The 19,272-nt window shown below is 36.5% G+C and overlaps 2 protein-coding genes across 2 annotated transcripts; both read left to right on the top strand.

Moving 5' to 3' along the window:
- Positions 1-11,581: 11,581 nt before the first annotated feature.
- Positions 11,582-12,517, top strand: LOC133054266 (olfactory receptor 52E2-like). The gene has a single exon (XM_061139098.1). It carries the CDS (start codon positions 11,582-11,584, stop codon positions 12,515-12,517), a length of 936 nt encoding a protein of 311 aa, XP_060995081.1.
- A 5,537-nt stretch (positions 12,518-18,054) lies between these two features.
- On the top strand, positions 18,055-18,990 carry LOC133054259 (olfactory receptor 52J3-like). The gene has a single exon (XM_061139084.1). It carries the CDS (start codon positions 18,055-18,057, stop codon positions 18,988-18,990), a length of 936 nt encoding a protein of 311 aa, XP_060995067.1.
- The last annotated feature ends 282 nt before the right edge of the window (positions 18,991-19,272 follow it).

Below are 19,272 nucleotides of genomic sequence, written 5' to 3'. Positions count from 1 at the left end.
ACTTTAGTCCCAAAGTGATAAGAATATAATTTAGCTGTATCACTGTGGTTAACTTTTTTAACAGTACCAGTATCATTGATAAATTCATGTGCTATATATACTTCAAGGTAAGTAAATAAATAATGCAGAGTTACAATGGCATTCATTATAAAAATATAAACCATGAAATTACAGAGGAGATGAGGCTTTCCATGTCTTATAAAATATTAAAACATTTCTCTAACCTTCTGAAATATCTTTCCCACATCTCTCTCATAGAGAATTTGTCACTTACTCAGTTTGTGAAAGTGGTGACCTGGTGTCTTTGTTCTTCATGGTGGTATTTTTTCCACATAAAATCCCTCAATAACTCAAGATTTTACTCATATATTACTCCTCTGAGATTACTTTCCTAGCTATTTTGAACCATCATTTCATATCCCTCCTCAGCATCCCTATGATGTGTACACTTACATGTTTCTATTTTGCCATACTGTATTTTTATTTGTGTACATCTTTCACATTTATTATGGTACAAATTCTTACTTGGCAGAGTTCATCTCTCTTCATATATTTGTTTGATGTTCCAATGAATGAATGAACAAAAAGAGAAAAAGGAGAACATAAGGGAGTGCTATTATTTCTGGTAAATAATTTTATTTAAACTTAAGACAAACAATGGAATCACTATAAACTGGTTCACACTAATCCCCAAACACTATAGTACATTAACAGTTTATACTATTTTCATAATGTTTATACTATTCATACTATTAAAATTTTAACACTATTTTAATGCTGTTTATACTATTTATTTTATAATATTAAATATTTAAGACATATCCAAGGATCACTTTACAACAAAATTAAATTATATCAATATTTTTTCCTTGTCTGATTATAGGGGAAAAAAAAGAGGGCATGGAGGAGAAGAAATATCCGATTTTGAGGAGGAATAAAATAAATGACCTATAACACCTTCTGGTGAAATTCTGCACCTCAGACTTTCTCCATGCTGTTAAATATTCTATATAACTTTTTATTCTTGTTGGTTTTTAAACTTTTTATTTTAAAGTGGAATATAGCCAATTAACAATGCTGTGATAATTTCAAGTGTGATGCATTGATATATGAAAAAATATCAAGTTACAAAATAAGAGTATAGTAGATCCTGATATTATAAATCAAAGCCCAAAAGACCTTGTATGAACACTTAGAGAAGTCAAGAACATGATGTACATATAAGTGAAAGATAGTGTATGAAGTAAACACACCCAAAAGTAAAAAACAAAACTTATTAATAATAAGTTCTACTTCTCTATCAAGCTTATAACAAAAATAAAATGAATCAACATGAACTGAGCTTCTACTAGATATTATATTTCTTTATGTTGAAGGCATTATCTTACTGAATCCTTAAAGAGACTTTCTAGGTAGGTACTCATACGTATGACACAGATATGAATACAAGCAAATGATATTCACTTTAGGTTCCCAAAACTCTTCTGCCATGAATTCAAGGAGCTGGAATTGGAACCCAAGTGTAATTACAAGGTTTGCAGTTTTGTAAAATGTTATAAAGTTTATATTAACCATTAAGAGGCAAGTGCTCCACAGGATTCTGTAAATGTAAAATGACATAATGCATGTTAGCCAGTTTGGGGCAGCATGAAGAGCTATTCAAATACCAGAGATCTCTAAGGTTTGTTCAGAATGTAGGGCTGACACATCTGCACTCCCATCCTTTCTTCATTGCCTTTCTCTGAAGGCCTGATCTAAGTGGAGAAGCCCATGCACAAATTTATTCTCAAGGAAAGCTGCACCCTGAATCACCTCACATCAGAGTAAAACAGGGGCCACCTATTCAGGCTTCATAAATCCAAAGAGGCCTCAATTGCTCCAAGAAATCTTACACAAGACATTTTTCACAGCCTGTTTGCCCTGATGAGAGTCCTGAAACTTTCTATATGGCTATTGTCAACCTAGCCTGTGACACAAATGAGAGCAAACTGCATTGCATTACCTCGCCAGGGGTGCTCCTGGGATGAGGATGAGCACCCAACTCACCTGAAGAAAACTTGGTAAAACTTACAGCTTTTCATAATGAGCTCAGTTATAGACATGTTTCCCATTTTCTGAGGGTCCCATGGGCATTGAGTGGGCATAATCTCCCTATAGTGTCAGGGAAAGATACCACTGGGAGTTAAAGATTTGAGTTCAGGAATCAGGTTATAAGTCTCTAGAGCTGACATCTTCATAACAGGAAAATCCAAGAAAAGGGAGAGGGAAAGAAGATGAATCTTCCTCAATTGCCTAGAGTCTGCCTTTCAGCAGGATTGCATCTCAGAATTGCTTGTTTTTAAAACTATATGTATGAATCTAAAAAGTAAAGATAATGTCTAGCTCCTTTGTTTTAAATAATGCCTTTTTTATTTTTAATATAAGAAAAGACAAAGAAAAATTAATATCAATTCTAAAGTCACCTTGATATTTAAATTATAAATCATAATATTCATATTAATATGATTATAAATATTTAAATATTTGACTAAATTTTATAGGATAACCTATTTCAAGACATGATATATACTTTATTCCTTTCATACTAATCAGAATAAATTTCATTGTTTTTTTTTAAATGCACATCATGGTAATTTGATATATAAATACATTTTGAAAGGATTTCCCCTCCTCCCACATCTAGTTATTTAACATGTCTGTAACCTCACATATTTATTTCTATGTGAGAACATTTGTGTGTGTGTGTGTGTGTGTGTGTGTCTGTGTCTGTGTCTGTGTGTAAAAGAGAGAGCATTTAAGTTCTGCTGCTGCTGCTAACTCACATCAGTCGTGTCCGACTCTGCGACCCCATAGAGGATAGCCCACCAGGCTCCCCCATCCCTGGGATTCTCCAGGCAAGAATACTGGAGTGGGTTGCCATTGCCGTCTCTAGCATTTAAGTTCTACTCCCCAGCAAATTTTTTGTTTATATAATACAGTATTATCAACTACAGTCCTTAAGTTAGATACTAAATCCTCAGACCTTATACATCTTATAGCTGAAAGTTTGTACCATTTTACTAACCTCTTCCCATTTTTACCCCTAACATAGCCCTTGGCAACTCAGTTCAGTTCAGTTCAGTCGCTCAGTCGTGTCCGACTCTGTGCGACCCCATGAATCTCAGCACGTCAGTCCTCCCTGTCCATCACAAACTCCCGGAGTTTACTCAAACTCATGCGCATCGAGTCAGTGATACCATCCAGCCATCTCATCCTCTGTTGTCCCCTTCTCCTCCTGCCCCCAATCCTTCCCAGCAACAGGGTCTTTTCCAATGAGTCAACACTTCTCATGAGGTGGCCAAAGTATTGGAGTTTCAGCTTCAGCATCAGGCCTTCCAATGAACACCCAAGACTTATCTCTTTCAGGATGGACTGGTTGGATCTCCTTGCAGTCCAAGGGACTCGCAAGAGTCTTCTCCAACACCACAGTTCAAAAGCATCAATTTTTTGGCTCCAGGTTTCTTCACAGTCCAACTCTCACATCCATACACAACTACGGGAAAAACCATAGCCTTGACCAGATGGACATTTGTTGGCAAAGTAATGTCTCTGCTTTTTAATATGCTAACTAGGTTGGTCATAACTTTCCTTCCAAGGAGTAAGCATCTTTTAATTTCATGGCTGCAGTCACCATCTGCAGTGATTTTGGAGCCCCCAAAAATAAAGTCTGACACTGTTTCCACTGTCTCCCCATCTATTTCCCATGAGGTGATGGGACCAGATGCCATGATCTTAGTTTTCTGAATGTTGAGCTTTAAGCCAACTTTTTCACTCTCCTCTTTCACTTTCATCAAGAGGCTTTTTAGTTCCTCTTCACTTTCTGCCATAAGGGTGGTGTCATCTGCATATCTGAGGTTACTGATATTTCTCCTGGCAATCTTGATTCCAGCTTGTGCTTCTTCCAGCCCAGTGCTTCTCATGATGTGCTCCGCATATAAGTTAAATAAGCAGGCTGACAATATACAGCCTTGATGTACTCCTTTTCCTATTTGGAACCAGTCTGTTGTTCCATGTCCAGTTCTAACTGTTGCTTCCTGACCTGCATACAGGTTTATCAAGAGGCAGGTCAGGTGGTCTGGTATTCCCATCTCTTTTAGAATTTTCCACAGTTTATTGTGATCCACACAGTCGAAGGCTTTGGCATAGTCAATGAAGCAGAAATAGATGTTTTTCTGGAATTCTCTTGCTTTTTTGATGATCCAGTGGATACTGGCAATTTGATCTCTGGTTCCTCTGCCTTTTCTAAAACCAGCTTGAACATCTGGAAGTTCATGGTTCACGTATTGCTGAAGCCTGGCTTGGAAAATTTTGAGCATTACTTTACTAGCATGTGAGATGAGTGCAATTGTGGGGTAGTTTGAGCATTCTTTGTGATTGCCTTTCTTAGGGATTGGAATGAAAACAGACCTTTTCCAGTCCTGTGGCCACTGCTGAGTTTTCCAAATTTGCTGGCATATTGAGTGCAGCACTTTCACAGCATCATCTTTCAGGATTTGAAATAGTTCAACTGGAATTCCATCACATCTACTAGCTTTTCTCATAGTGATGCTTTCTAAGGCCCACTTGACTTCACATTCCAGGATGTCTGGCTCTAGGGGAGTGATCACACCATTGTGATTATCTGGGTCATGAACATCTTTTTTTGTACAATTCTTCTGTGTATTCTTGCCACCTCTTCTTAATATCTTCTGCTTCTATTAGGTCCAATTTTGTACTATCCGTTTCTATCACAGAAAATTTGTTTCATGAAACAAATGAAAATGTGACTTTGTTGAAAACTGAATTGCATTTAAACATTATTGTGGAAACTTTGACATCTTTAAACAATCAAGCCACTGAGATTTATTGCTTGATTATACATTTATGTATTCCAGGCTAGCTTTTGACCTTTAAATATTTTTGAATCTTTATTGTGTGTGTCAATCTCATTAATTTCATTCATTGTACAATTTGGAATTTTATCATTTAACTTTAAATTTAGTTATATTCTTTATGTTATTGTTAGTGTGTCTTATGTACATTACATATACAAAGTGAGAGGGGAACAGGCAGGAAGGCCAGGGGTCTCCAGACGGAGGAATTGGCTGCAAGTGTCAGATATTTTTATCTCTCTCTTAAGCAGCAGGAGGAAACAAACTAGTGTTATATTTTTTCCCCTTCTCTATACAGATTTAAGAGACTTCCTTGGTGGCCCAGATAGTAAAACGTCTGCCTTCAATGTGGGAGACCTGGGTTCAATCCCTGGGTTGGGAAGATCCTCTGGAGAAGGAAATGTCAACCCACTCCAGTACTCTTGCCTGGAAAATCCCATGGATGGAGAAGTGTTGTAGGCTACATACAGTCCATGGGGTTGCAGAGTCAGACATGACTAAGCGACTTCACTTTCACTTTATACAAATTTAAAAAGAGGTTTCTCTTAAAATTCTGTGTTGCCATAATGACACCTGGTTCCACCTGAACTTAACTTTTCTCAAACCTTGAGCTAACCAATGCATTTTTGTTAGGGAAATGTTTGTCTTAAGCTATGTTAATGTACTATACATTTACCCTAGACTTTGTCAATTTCCGCCTAAAGGGTCAGAACCTGTATGTTTTACTCACACATTGTTCTCCTAATCTATGTTAATAAAACTATACATTTGCTTGGAAATCTGCCTTTCTTCAAGATTCATGTCAATCATTTTATGGCCCAGGATGACTCACCTGGTGCCAATGTTACCTCAATGCATGTTGTTGGTGATGGGCCTGGTGCCATTCTCTGAGCTTTGAAATACTTCCTGTCTCTAATTAGCAGACTGCTAGTAGCTATATAACATCTGGCTAAAGACTAGCAGTGGGGCACTCTTTCTGCCCCCTTCTGATGTCTATGTCAGAAACTTTCTCTATCTCTTTTATACTTTAATATAACTTTATTACACAAAAGCTCTGAGCGATCAAGCCTCATCACTGGCCCCGGATTGAATTCTTCTCCTCCGGAGGCCAAGAATCCCGGCATCTTACATGGTTCAGCAAAAACATTTCAACAGTGCAACCCCATTATTTGGAAATTCTATAGTTGCAAATTTGCCTACTCTCAAGAATTTATTTGTAACCTCATTTAAATAGTTATGACATTTTCACAGTCATCTAGAGACATGCAAAGATCTGGGACAAATTGAATTGCCTGAGGTGGACAAACTGAATTCTCAGCTGAGGTGGACTTTTCATTTCCTCTTTCACTTTGTAAACAAGTTCTATTTTTGCATTCTATTCAGTGCCATATTTTTCTTATTTTCATGTTTCTTGTTGATAATCTTGCTGTTTGTAATAGCTGTCAAGAGTAGTGAAATGCACTAGAATAAATAAATACTTTAAATATTTACTTCTGAAGTGCACTAGAATAAAATAATATTTATCTAGTGTTCCCAAGTACAATAAATTTGTGATGTGTCTTATGGAGAAAATAACTTTATTATTGTCAGGGATGAGTTAAAATTAAAAAAAGTATTGTATACCCAGACAAAAGAAGATAAAATCTGCCTATCTGTATATGAAGCTACTCTGGAAAATACTATAGAAACATCTAGAGTGCATGACAAAGAAATGAAAAAGATGTTAAATTTTGGCACACATGAGGTGACAACTAATTTAAAAAGTGTAGTGAACAGCATTGTTGTGAGGTTAAAAAATCAACCAGGCCACCCAGAGTCAGAAAAATATCAAACTATTCTTGACCAGTGCTGGCTGGCTTGTACATCTCATGAAGTAAAGCATGACAGATATTAATCTTAAAGCTGAGACAAGTTCTGTTTATCAATAGGCTACAGACGAATTTTTAAAAGTGTGTTCTGTGTTCAGGAAAATAAGTATGTGGAAGAGCACGTGTTTAACACTGCTGAGACTGGTTTAATACAATGATATTGGTATATGGCTTCCTGGATGGCACTAGTGGTAAAGAATCCACCTGCCAATGCAAGAGATACAAGAGATGTGGGTTCAATCCCTGGGTTGGGAAGATTCCCCTGGAGAAGGAAGAGACAACCCACTCCAGTATTCTTGCCTGCAAAATTCCAAAGACAGAGGAACCTGGCAGGCTGAAGTCCATGGAGTTGCAAAGAGTACTGAACACACACACATTTATTGGTACATGAACATATATAACAAAAAGAGACCCCCTTAAGCTCCCAGATTTTAATCAGTTAAAGATCATGCCATTAAGCATTAGTGAGAACTATGTATTAAATGTGATATTGTTAAGCAGAAACACTCATAAAACAAGGTTGCATATTGATCAATTGACAAAAATGTTGTGATGAGGGAGGAAAGGAACAGGCCGAGCTGACTCCATCTTGAAAAAGAAGGAAATACCATCTTGCACTTTCAGTGAGCATTGGACTATGTACCTGGTAGCCATGGGGATAATACACCTATGGCTGAACTGGCCTCCCGGACTAATCAACACCAGATTCCATACCAAGATTTCCCGTTGCCAAAAAGAATGTAATAATCCCCTATGTAGTCAATCACCTTTGTAATCTTTATGGCTCCCACTGGTGTAAGCTACAGTGTATAACCAGTGTATAACCATACTCTGACTATGAATCATGGCTGTAACCTGACTGTATCTCTCTTTAACACTTTCCAGCCTAAGTTTAAGCAATTTGGAAATGTGGGCTCAAGTAGTACACTTAAGGTATATAAGGTTTTCACAAAAGTTGGTTGGGATCCTTGGCTAAGAGGAGACTCTGCCTTGGGCCTGCCGGTGTAATAAACTGCACTCCACTATCTGCACTGTCCTTCTGAGTGAGTTTGTTTCCTGGAACGTGTGGCTACAACAGTGACAAGAAGCTTGTAGCAACCTAGATCTGCCTTTCCTGTAGGAATGATATTTTCCTATATTTTAATTCAGTGTCCATGGTGACTTTATGGAAAATAACTAAAGAGAATAATGAGAAAGGACTATGCCTGTGCATGAATACATATCATATGTATAGGTACACCGCCCTCGCCCCCACCCACACACACACATTCATCTGGAGTTGGGCTTACTCTCTCATGCCCCCATGGGAGAACTCAGGCTGAGGAAATTTCTTGGTACAGAGCAGTACCAGTCTGAGGAAAGGCGAGTGATGTGGGTAAAGTGAAACATTTATTCTTATTCTTACTAATCTGTTTTGTCTTGTTTTTTGCTCCACCAGGGTCCTATAACCTCCCATCTAGATTTTGGAACTCTTATTTTCAGCCATTACTGGTTGCTGAGCAGGTGTTCCTGTGAGGGAAGAGTACAAGGACTTCCTATTCAGTCACCTTCCTAATGTAAACCTGACATCTTTGGTTTCTTTTCCTTAGAAACCACAGCTCCCTAATGGCACTCTCTCTCTCTCTCTCATTTTTTGACTCAAAACCAGATTAGAATCTTGAATCCTCAGAGATCTTTTTTGTGCTTTATACAACTGGCTTTGGGGAATTTCTACTGCAAGCTCCTCCAGGCAAACAGCAGTGTTCTCATAAAGACTGAGTGGTCTGAGACAAAACAGAGACAGGATTCCATCCTGGTGCTCTGTCCGGTGAGTCTTCTCTGTCTCCTAATTCACAGTGTATTCAGAGGACACAGTGATGGACAAGAGAAAAGATGAGAGCAAGAAAGGAAGAGAAGAGACACAAGATACGTTTGAGGGAAAGAAGACTGAGACAGAGGCTTAGAGAAATGGATAAGATCCTATTTAGGAAGGAGCATGTAAGCATAATATACACATTTGGATTTCAGCCTGAATCTACCCTGTGCATTTTAGAAAAATCACTCTCCTGACATCTGAAGAATCATGGATAGCACGGTATCTTTGAAGTAGGCTCAAAGTGTTCAACATCTATCTAAAACTAAAAATATATTATATTTAGGGCTTTAACTTTATTCCTTATTTTATAGATGAAAAATGCTTGTCACTTAACTTTTCTTTGATTACACTGTAAATAAGTCATGAATCTGAGTTTCAGCACAATTAGTCTGAGGGCAGACTCATACTTTCAAGTACCGTAAAGTACTGTGCTGTAATAAATCCAAGAAATGATAATGACTTAAACTAATTTCATTATGAATAAGACAAATGCACTGATTTTTAAGATACTGAAGAGGTAGAATTAGTTGTGCTGTTTTATAATGTGTGAGAGAAGAGGATGCTATTCAGATATTTTTCTTTCTTTTTTAAATTTAGGTAAAATTGACATATAATGTTAATTTGTTTCAAGTGTACAACAAAATCTGCATCTTGTGAAATGATCACCACAATAATCTGATTAACATCCAACATGATAGATAGTTACAACTTGATTTCTGATCTAGGAATACAAAAAAAAAAAAAAAAAATTAAGACTCTGTCACTAACTTATGGTAATGAATCACAGAAAAATTTGCTTCCATAATTGAATCCTACTTTCAATTATCTATATCACACATTTTTAGAGTATTCACTACTGCATTTCAAGGCCACAATATTATGGAAGAAAGAGTTTATTCTTCAAGACATTTCACAGAGTGCCTCCTACAAATAACATCTATTGCTTTCAGCTTCTCTTGTTTTCATGTTTGCCATTTCCTCCTAGGAGTTCCCTGCTTTCTCACACATATCATCAGGTCTAGATGATACCTGATTGTCTTAGTGAAACTGTTATAATTTTCATTGCTCTTATGACATTTCCCAATAATACAAAATGATGAAAAGATGCTTCTTACTACAAAACCACTAAAAGTAATGAATGATCAAATTTTTAAAAATTCAGTTCAGTTCAGTTGCTCAGTCGTGTCCAAATCTTTGTGACCCCATGAACCACAGCATGCCAGACCTCCCTGTCCATCATGAACTCCAGGAGTCCACCCAAACCCACGTCCATTGAGTTGGTGATGCCATCCAACCATCTCATCCTCTGTCGTTCCCTTCTCCTCCTGCCCCCAATCCCTCCCAGCATCAGGGTCTTTTCCAATGAGTCAGCATTTCGCATCAGGTGGCCAAAGTATTAGAGTTTCAGCTTCAATATCAGTCCTTCCAATGAAGCCCCAGGACTGATCTCCTTCAGGATGGACTGGTTGGATCTCCTTGCAGTCCAAGGGACTCTCAAGAGTCTTCTCCAACACCACAGTTCAAAAGCATCAATTCTTCAGCACTCAGCTTTCTTTATAGTTCAACTCTCACATCCATACATGACCACTGGAGAAACCATAGCCTTGACTAGATGGACTTTTGTTGGCAAAGTAATGTCTCTGCTTTTTAATATTCTGTCTAGGTTGGTCATAACTTTCCTTCCAAGGAGTAAGCATCTTTTAATTTCATGACTGCAATCACCATCTGCAGTGATTTTGGAACCCAGAAAAATAAAGTCAGCCACTGTTTCCACTGCTTTTTTAAAAAATACTCATCTAACAATTGCCATAAGTAAAATACATGAAAATCTGTAAGAACAGCTTTGGTAATTTTGAAAAGGGTAGACTCAGTTTGCTCAACAGGTATCTATTTAGTTTTTTCTTCAGCGTATTTGCCATGAATCTTAAACTGTTACAACTATGATCTCCTTAGATTTATAATGAAGATATGACATCTTATATTCAGATGGATGTGGGTTTAAAAGAGATGATGTGTTTGTGTGAATGTGTGTAAAGGAGAGGGAGCTATGCACATATGATATGGGTTAGGCATGTATTAGCTTTTCCTTATTTCCATTCTCTTTTCATTTCAATTTGCTATCTTCTCCTCTATTTTCTTCTATAGCTCTGTAACTATAAGCATTACAAGTATTTGGCAAGTCTTTTAAACTATATGAGGTTCAGATCCATACATAAAGATGACATTAATCTTCTCCTATTTGTGTTTATAAAGATTAGAGGTAATATTTGCACATGTTCTGAAGCATTGAAATCAGTAGGCAAGTACCTTAATGAATGGTAGTGGATGCTGCCATTTTAACTGCACTATAATATGTTTTAATAATAATGAATAAATATTAACACATGTGTTTACCTGAATCCTTTAGATTTATTTTGAATCTTTTAGGTTGCATCTTAATGAATATGTGTTCATTAGCACTTATTACAAAAAATGTTTTAATACTTGTGTGTTACCATCTAATCAAATGAAACTACAGACAATTTTAGAGGCTGGCAAAGCCCCATGTATGTCAATATTGAAAATAAATTATGTCGATGATGATGAGAGAAGGTAGTTAATGAATTATTAATATTAAGGGAAAATTTTAGCATAATACCAGTGATAAAACCATCGCAAATTAGCAGAGAAGAAAAGTGCTAACAAAATGAATACATTATGTAGAATTTGTTATGACAATTCACTGCAAAATCTCTAAAACCTTCTCAAGAATTTGCCTTTTCACACTGATGGTCATGTATTGATACTACATTTCTTATTGTGTGAATTAATAGAGGGAGAGAGTATACTAAATTGTATGGTATTCTTATTTTCCTTAGGTTTAAAACATTGCAGAGCTTTACTCAGTACTCTGTAGATTGGTAAACACACATTTGCAAGGAACATGGACTTATGCATTGCCCAGCAGGATGTCCCTTCCCAATGAGACCCAGTTTCACCCCTCCTTCTTCTTGTTGCTGGGAATCCCAGGACTGGAAACTCTCCATATCTGGATTGGCTTCCCCTTCTGTGCTGTGTACCTCACTGCACTCATAGGGAACTTCACTATCCTGTTCGTGATCCAGGCTGAGAGCAGTCTACACCAGCCTATGTTCTACTTCCTGGCCATGTTGGCTACCATTGACTTGGGTCTCTCCACAGCTACCATCCCTAAGATGCTTGGGATCTTCTGGTTTGGTCTCAAAGAGATCCTCTTTGAAGCCTGCCTCACTCAGATGTTTTTCATCCACAACTTCACTGGTACGGAGTCAGCAGTCCTCTTGGCAATGGCTTATGACCGCTATGTAGCCATCTGCAACCCCCTCCGATACAGCACCATCCTCACCAACAGGGTGGTTTCTATGATTGGTGTTGGTGTGTTAGTGAGATCATTTATTTCTGTTATTCCATTTGTATTTCTCATTTCACGGCTGCCCTTCTGTGAGAATCAATTCATCCCTCATACCTACTGTGAACACATGGGTCTCGCTCGCCTATCTTGTGCCAGCATCAAGATCAATATCATCTATGGCTTAGGTGCTATTTCAATCCTAGTGTTTGATATCATAGCCATTGCCCTTTCTTATGTTCAGATACTCCGTGCTGTTTTTTGTCTTCCTTCTCGTGAAGCACAACTCAAGTCTCTCAGCACATGTGGTTCCCATGTTTGCGTAATTCTTGCCTTCTATACACCAGCTCTATTTTCCTTTATGACACATCGCTTTGGCCGAAATGTCCCCCGTTATATTCACATACTTTTGGCCAATCTCTATGTTATAGTGCCACCAATGCTCAACCCTGTCATATACGGAGTCAGAACCAAGCAGATCTATGACCGTGTGAAGAAAATGTTATTACAAAAATAAGGAATTAAAATGGAACAGTACCTAATATGTATGAGATGGAACTTTTGAGCAGGGAAACAACTTATTATATTAAATTATGTACTTTTAAGAGTGATTGACAAAATATGTATTTTGGCTCCCTTGTATAACTATTTTAATGAGTTCAGAGACTGAAAAATCTAAGCTTTGTTATCCAATTCAAACAGCAAGTGAAGGTCCATGACAGCCTTTATATATGAAAGTTGATCACTGGTATCAGTAGTTCAAAGTGGACATACAGAATGTACCATTTTTTTTTGTACTGTATCATTCATGTGGATTTTTTTGATGATTCTCACTCCCTCTTTATCTCCAAGTCTCCCTGTAAGTGTTTCTCCCTTCTTACTTTGCAACCCTCTCATTTCTCTGTTTCTTATTTTCTCTACCTTCAGAACTCAATCATTTTTAAGGACTGAAATATGATATCCTATGATTTTATCATAAATATTATAAACATTCATAATTGTGTCATAGATTAGGTACTTATTTTGCACATAAAATTGAACTAGGGAAATGAATGCCTATAAATCTTCATTATAAATGTTTGTGTAGAGTTTGTCACAGATATATTTAGGTTTCATAAACCAAACTATGACATAAACGTAAATAAAGAAACCATCTACAGCATAGAGAGGTTGACTACATTCACATTCTTAGTTCTATATATTCTCTAACTTATTTTTAGACTAATTTTGTAGTTGCTGTTTCCTTTGTTCATTAATAGAACTTGTTTGGTCTTAGTTCTATCTTTAATATACATTTCAATGATCCTCAATTTCCTTATTTTATAAACATTGCCATAGTTTTATTTCAAAATTAAGCATGAAGACTTAATTACATTGCATAATGTTTGTACAATAATCAATATAGTGCCTGCATGTTTTTTATAGTAAATAAAAATAATTATTAGCCATTAACATTATCATCAGACTTCCGTGGTGGCTCAGTGGTAAAGAATCCACCTACTAATGCAGGAGATGTGGGTTTGATCACTGAATCGGGAAAATCTCCGGGAAAGAAAATGGCAACCCACTCCAGTATTCTTGCCTGGGAAATCCCATGGACAGTGGGACCTAACTGGCTACAGTCCATGAGGTTGCAAAAGAGTTGGACATGATTAGGCAGTTAAACCACTACAACAGCAGAATCATCATTATCATTTGTGTTATCATATTTTGTTATTGATGCTCACCTTTGACAACAATGTTTCTATTACAGATGTTTATGTGTTTTTATTTTAATATTAGCCTTATTTAAAATACCCTGAAGCTGTAGCGACACAACTAAAGTTCAATTAGTGTCAAATGTAATATATATTATCCGCAAATTTAATTTATATTTTTTATATTTATGTTTAGCTTTACCTCTTAGTCTTTAAAATAGAAATTTATAATTTGGAAATAATTACATAATTTATTTTTCTCTTTATCCATATATAATGTGAGGAAAGTTATCTCTCCACAATCTTCTGTCATTTCATTTATATCTGTTACTTTTAATCATATGTTCCTCTTTCTAATTTCTTGTATCCTAATTTCTTATATCATCTATCTGATGACTCTATCACTGAAGCACCTTTATCACCGGGCACTTTCAATCTTCCAGATCAGCTGATTTTACTTCATTTGTTATTGTTGTTTAATCACTAAGTTGTGTCTGCCTTTTTATAACCCCATGGACAGTAGCCTGCCTGGCTCTTCTATCCATGGGATTTTCCAGACAAAAATACTGAAATGGTTTGCCATTTCTTCTCCAGCTAATCTTCCTAACCCAGGGATTGAACCTGCATCTCCTGCATTGGTAGGCAGATTCTATACCACTGAGTCACCAGAGAAGCCCTTTTATTTCAGAATTATCTGAAACATTTTAATTTTTGCCTCTGATATTACTTTCTTACTGTTTCTAGCAATCAGCATGTGATATTTGTACTTTTGCTACATACTCTATGCCAAAAATCTCTCCCAGTTTCAGTTTTGCTATTACATTTAACATTCTTCTTGGTCATCATTTTGTAGAGATATGCCTAGTCCTTAATAAACTCCTCTGCAATCCAAATATACCTACTTTATAAGACTTACTGACTTGCCCTCCCTTCCCCAACAACTAAATACTAATATTACACCAATTTTGTGACATTTATGTTTTAAAATCTACTCCTCAAATGAAATCTTATTTCAGAAAAAGAAAAACACTGGTTTACATGGGAATGAATTTCTATATACTAGCAAACTCTAGGGAAATTTTTCTTACATTATTTAAAGTAGAATAATGCTTACCTTTTTCATTTATTGTTCATTTATTCAAGGTTCTCTTACAACTTAATATAATATCTTGCAATGACTGCCTATCATCCCCTCTCCTCCCAGATCATATGAAATTTATGCTACTTACTTATCTGTTAAGTGACTCACAAGCTACTCAATAAATGTCTGCTGAATGAATCAATCTAAGAAAGAATAAAAGAACTCATGTGCTTATTTATCAGTAATAGCATAATACAAGAAAGTTGATATCAAATATATGTATTGGTATCAGTTATTATGCCAGAAACTATTGAAACAGGCTGGGTAAAGGATACATCGTATTGAGAAGAAGAGTAACTGATTTAATTACGAAAGCAGGGAGCAAGTAAGTTGGCAAAGCTTTCCAATCCAATGAATTTATTCATGCAAAATGGAATATAAATTGGCATATTATTTGTGACAAATAATAGCGACATTAGGTAATAATTGTCTTAAATTTGTTTACAATTATCATCCTGGTTAGGACGTCTCATCACTACAAATAAAAAAGAATCATAGTATAAATTAACTTCAGTGTAATGAAATGTACTATTTTGTATAACAATAAGCTCAGTGAAGAACAGGATCAGCTGTCCAAAATGTAATCAAGGTTTCAGTTTCTATGCAGCTTTTTAGGAAGTAAAAAAATTCTCTCCATAGGTATATTGAAGTTTTCCTTTCATGATTGAATCCCCAGTTGTGTTCCTGAATTTTTCTATGATTAAATATTATCTTTTTATCTTTATGCTCTCATTATGTTAAAAATACCTTTTGATTTATGACTTTGAAATGTTAGAATAACATATCTTTTCTTTCTTTGGTTCCCATTCATTTCATTTATCTAAATACATTCCTTTTAATTTTTATGTTATTTATTTTTTATTATCTTTTACCCAGTAAGACTAGCACTGCATGGGAAAAAAAATTAAAGGCTTTGTCTTATAGGAAAATCATGATATGTCAATAAACTATTGATGAGTGCTAAGACATGGATGTGGGAAGGGAAGATACATGTACCAGTGATCGATGCCCTAAACTGCATTTTTACATTTAACAAAATTGTAATCCAAATTCAACCAGTAAGAGCTTCTCTTCACTTCATTCTGTTCACTTCATATGCATAGGTTTTGATGGTATTAGTTTTGTGTCTCTGACTTCCTATTAACAATATATGCTTGCACTGGGGGAAAGGTGTGGACTAAAGACTATGTCTGCCTCCACATCAGTCCCTTTGCCCCAGGTACAGATAATGGAATTTTCCTCAGGAGACTCTGAGTTGTTAATCTTGATTCCCATAGGGGATTTGAGTTGGCTTTGCTTTCAGACATGACCCCAAAGATCCTAAGTACAGGTAGTATAAAACTATATCCTTTTTCGTAGGTGTTTTGGAGTTCTCTAGCCCTATTCCTCCTGAAGGTACGTTTCCTTTGAAATGTGTGATGGGAGACGGATAGTCATGAGAGATTACTGTTCAACAGTGAAGGAATGAGCTACAGTTGAATTTATTAAGCTCTATATCACCATTGTAGAAAGATTTTCTGACAGAATTTTTCACTGGGTCATGCTGATTAAATTTTTAAATAATCACCTATAAAGGGAACTTAAATTATGCTATAAATGATGATCTCTACTGCCAGGGATAATTGTGTATTTGGGCAATGTGTGTATTATAATAATTTAAAAATAAGATCATTATAGATCCAGAGTTAAGTGCTAGTTTATAAAGCTTATTACCAAGAGGGAAGCAGAGAAGTAAGAAATCTGAAGACGGAGATTAAGTACAGTCTAGAAGGATTTACTGGCTGGGGATTCTCTATTTTAGTCATAACACTATTAATATACTTCCCAAAATTTAGACTTTTGTCTCTCATTTTAATCAAGAGTTGATTAACCCGAGACTCCTCTTCCTTCTTTCCTTCCTTCCTTCTTTTCTTTATCCCATCCTTTCTTCCTTCCTTTTTACTTCCATCTTTGGTTTCTTCTTTCCCTTCTTTAAGCTTCTCTTTTCCTTCCCCCACCCCTTTCTTCCCACACTCCTCTGCCCTCTTCTTTTCTTCATTAGTGCTGTACTAGCTCTTTTTGTTTTTTGTTCCAGAAAGAAAGATGAGAGAAAGAAAAGGGGAAGAAGAAAAAAAAGATGGATGAAAAGAAGGAAAAAAATGATGACAGAAAAGAAAGAGAATGAAAGACAGACAAGGTGAGGAAAAAAGAAAGAATGGAAAACCATAACTATAGTGTGGTAAATTAGGAGTACAGATTTCATCAGCCTGAGGCTGACCCTCATAACTGTGATTTGAAAGGTGTTTTTATTCTCTGAAATCATCTCCTTTCAACAAAATTTTCATTGCTTGCCCTCAAATTCTCCCCAACACATGACAAGGAAGTGTAAAGATTTTAGATATTTTGAGATATTCTTAGCAAGATGGCAGCCAGTAGAAACCCTGGAGATTCTTTATTCTATATATTCCATCAGACTATTAATATCAAAGAGACATACATGTCTCCTGGAGGTTATTTCAGGCTGTAACATTTCCTCATTTTGTGCAACTATCTTCATACTCGATGTACAGTACAGCTTGTCTATCTTTGTATACCTTTTTTTCTATATCTTTTATCTTTTCTATATCTTTCTATCTTTGTATACCTTTTTTCTATATCTTTTGTCATTGGGGTTTATGGATAAATATGAAAGGATAACTAAATGAAACATATCTCTTCATTTAGGATATGGTATTCAGTGTAAATATTGATACTGAACAAACTGGTTTAAGAAATTCTGCTTGATATGCATTGCTCTGTATATCTTGGTGCAACTCTGTTCCTATATATATACATATATATATATACGGTTTATTTGCAGGTATCTGTATCTGATGTTCTGTGATTTGGTGTTGATATGTTTAATTAAGGTATACTTTGTCTTCAAAAAGACTAAAATCTCAATATAAGCATAAAACCCTTTATGTTCCATTAATGAATTCTATGTTTTGTATGAGGTTTGAGCAAATGAGCCTGAGACATTACTGCCTAATATTCAGCGAAAGGTCTTTCATAAAGTTAATTTTCCTTCCACTGAAAAATAGTCTGTCTGTGACAATACCTGCTTTTGTATGTGTTTTAGCATTAACTTTAATAATAAAAATACAGATAAAAATTAAATCTACTGGTGTGAGTTTTTATCACTCCTATTTTCACTTCCAGAGATGGTCAACTCTTTGTCTTCTCATCGATGGTAAGATGCTCCACACCAACACTTCCACTTTCCACCCAGACACCTTTTTCCTTGTAGGCATCCCAGGACTTGAGGATGTCCATGTCTGGATCTCTCTGCCTTTTTGCTTCATTTACTTAATGGCTCTGCTGGGCAATGCTACCATTTTGCTGATTATCTGGTCTGACCACACTCTGCGGACTCCCATGTTCTACTTTCTAGTCATCTTATCAGCCATAGATCTGGCCCTCTCCACATCTGCAGTGCCCCGGATGCTGGGGATATTCTGGTTTGATGCACATGAGATTAGCTTCTCAGCCTGTGTGGCTCAGATGTTCCTGCTACATACCTTTACAGGAATGGAGTCTGCAGTTCTGCTGGCGATGGCTTTTGACCGCTACGTGGCTATCTGTGCACCACTCCACTACACAACCATCCTGACGCCCCGAGTACTAGCAGGCATTGGTATTGGTATTATAATGCGCCCAATTCTACTCATGTTTCCCATTCTCTACCTAACCCATCATCTGCCCTTCTGTGGGGCTCGAATTATTGCCCACTCCTACTGTGAGCACATGGGAATTGTCAAGTTGGCCTGCGCCAGCATTCGGATTAATGCCATTTATGGGCTTTTTGTGGCTTCTTTCCTCATTTTGGATGTAGCACTGGTTGGAATTTCTTATGCCTACATCCTCCATGCAGTTTTTCGCCTCCCATCTCGAGATGCTCGCCACAAAGCCCTGAATACATGCGGGTCCCATGTAGGGGTCATGTGTGTTTTTTATACACCTTCCCTATTCTCCTTCCTCACCCACCGTTTTGGCCAAAAAATTCCACCTTACATTCACATCCTTGTTGCGAATCTCTATGTGGTCATTCCATCTGCCCTCAATCCTATTATCTATGGTGTGAAGACAAAGCAGATTCGTGCACATGTGAGTCATGCTTTCAGCTCAAAATAGGATTGTTTCCTTAGTTCTTGAAAGCATGGATATAACTGAAATAGTAACTTTCAGTCTACTGTAGACTGATCATCTTTTTAAATGTTCCTTATATCAAAAGGTCTTGCAGATACGAAAAGAACAAAACTTTTGGTCTTAAATCCCAGTGTTTCCTTTTCTTATTGGTGTTGAGTATTTATTCTTCTGAATAAATTACATTTATTCATTACAGTAGGGAAACATTCCATTGGAAATCCTTTCATTTTTAACTATGGAGACTGAATGAAACTCCATATCCATCTA

This window comes from Dama dama, chromosome 1 (genome assembly GCF_033118175.1).
Source record: "Dama dama isolate Ldn47 chromosome 1, ASM3311817v1, whole genome shotgun sequence".
NCBI lineage: Eukaryota > Metazoa > Chordata > Mammalia > Artiodactyla > Cervidae > Dama > Dama dama.
This window is presented reverse-complemented; position numbering and strand designations above follow the sequence as displayed.

Coding starts and splice junctions, on each gene's coding strand:
- LOC133054266 (XM_061139098.1), top strand. CDS start 11,582: ATGTCCCTTCCCAATGAGACCCAGTTTCACCCCTCCTTCTTCTTGTTG.
- LOC133054259 (XM_061139084.1), top strand. CDS start 18,055: ATGCTCCACACCAACACTTCCACTTTCCACCCAGACACCTTTTTCCTT.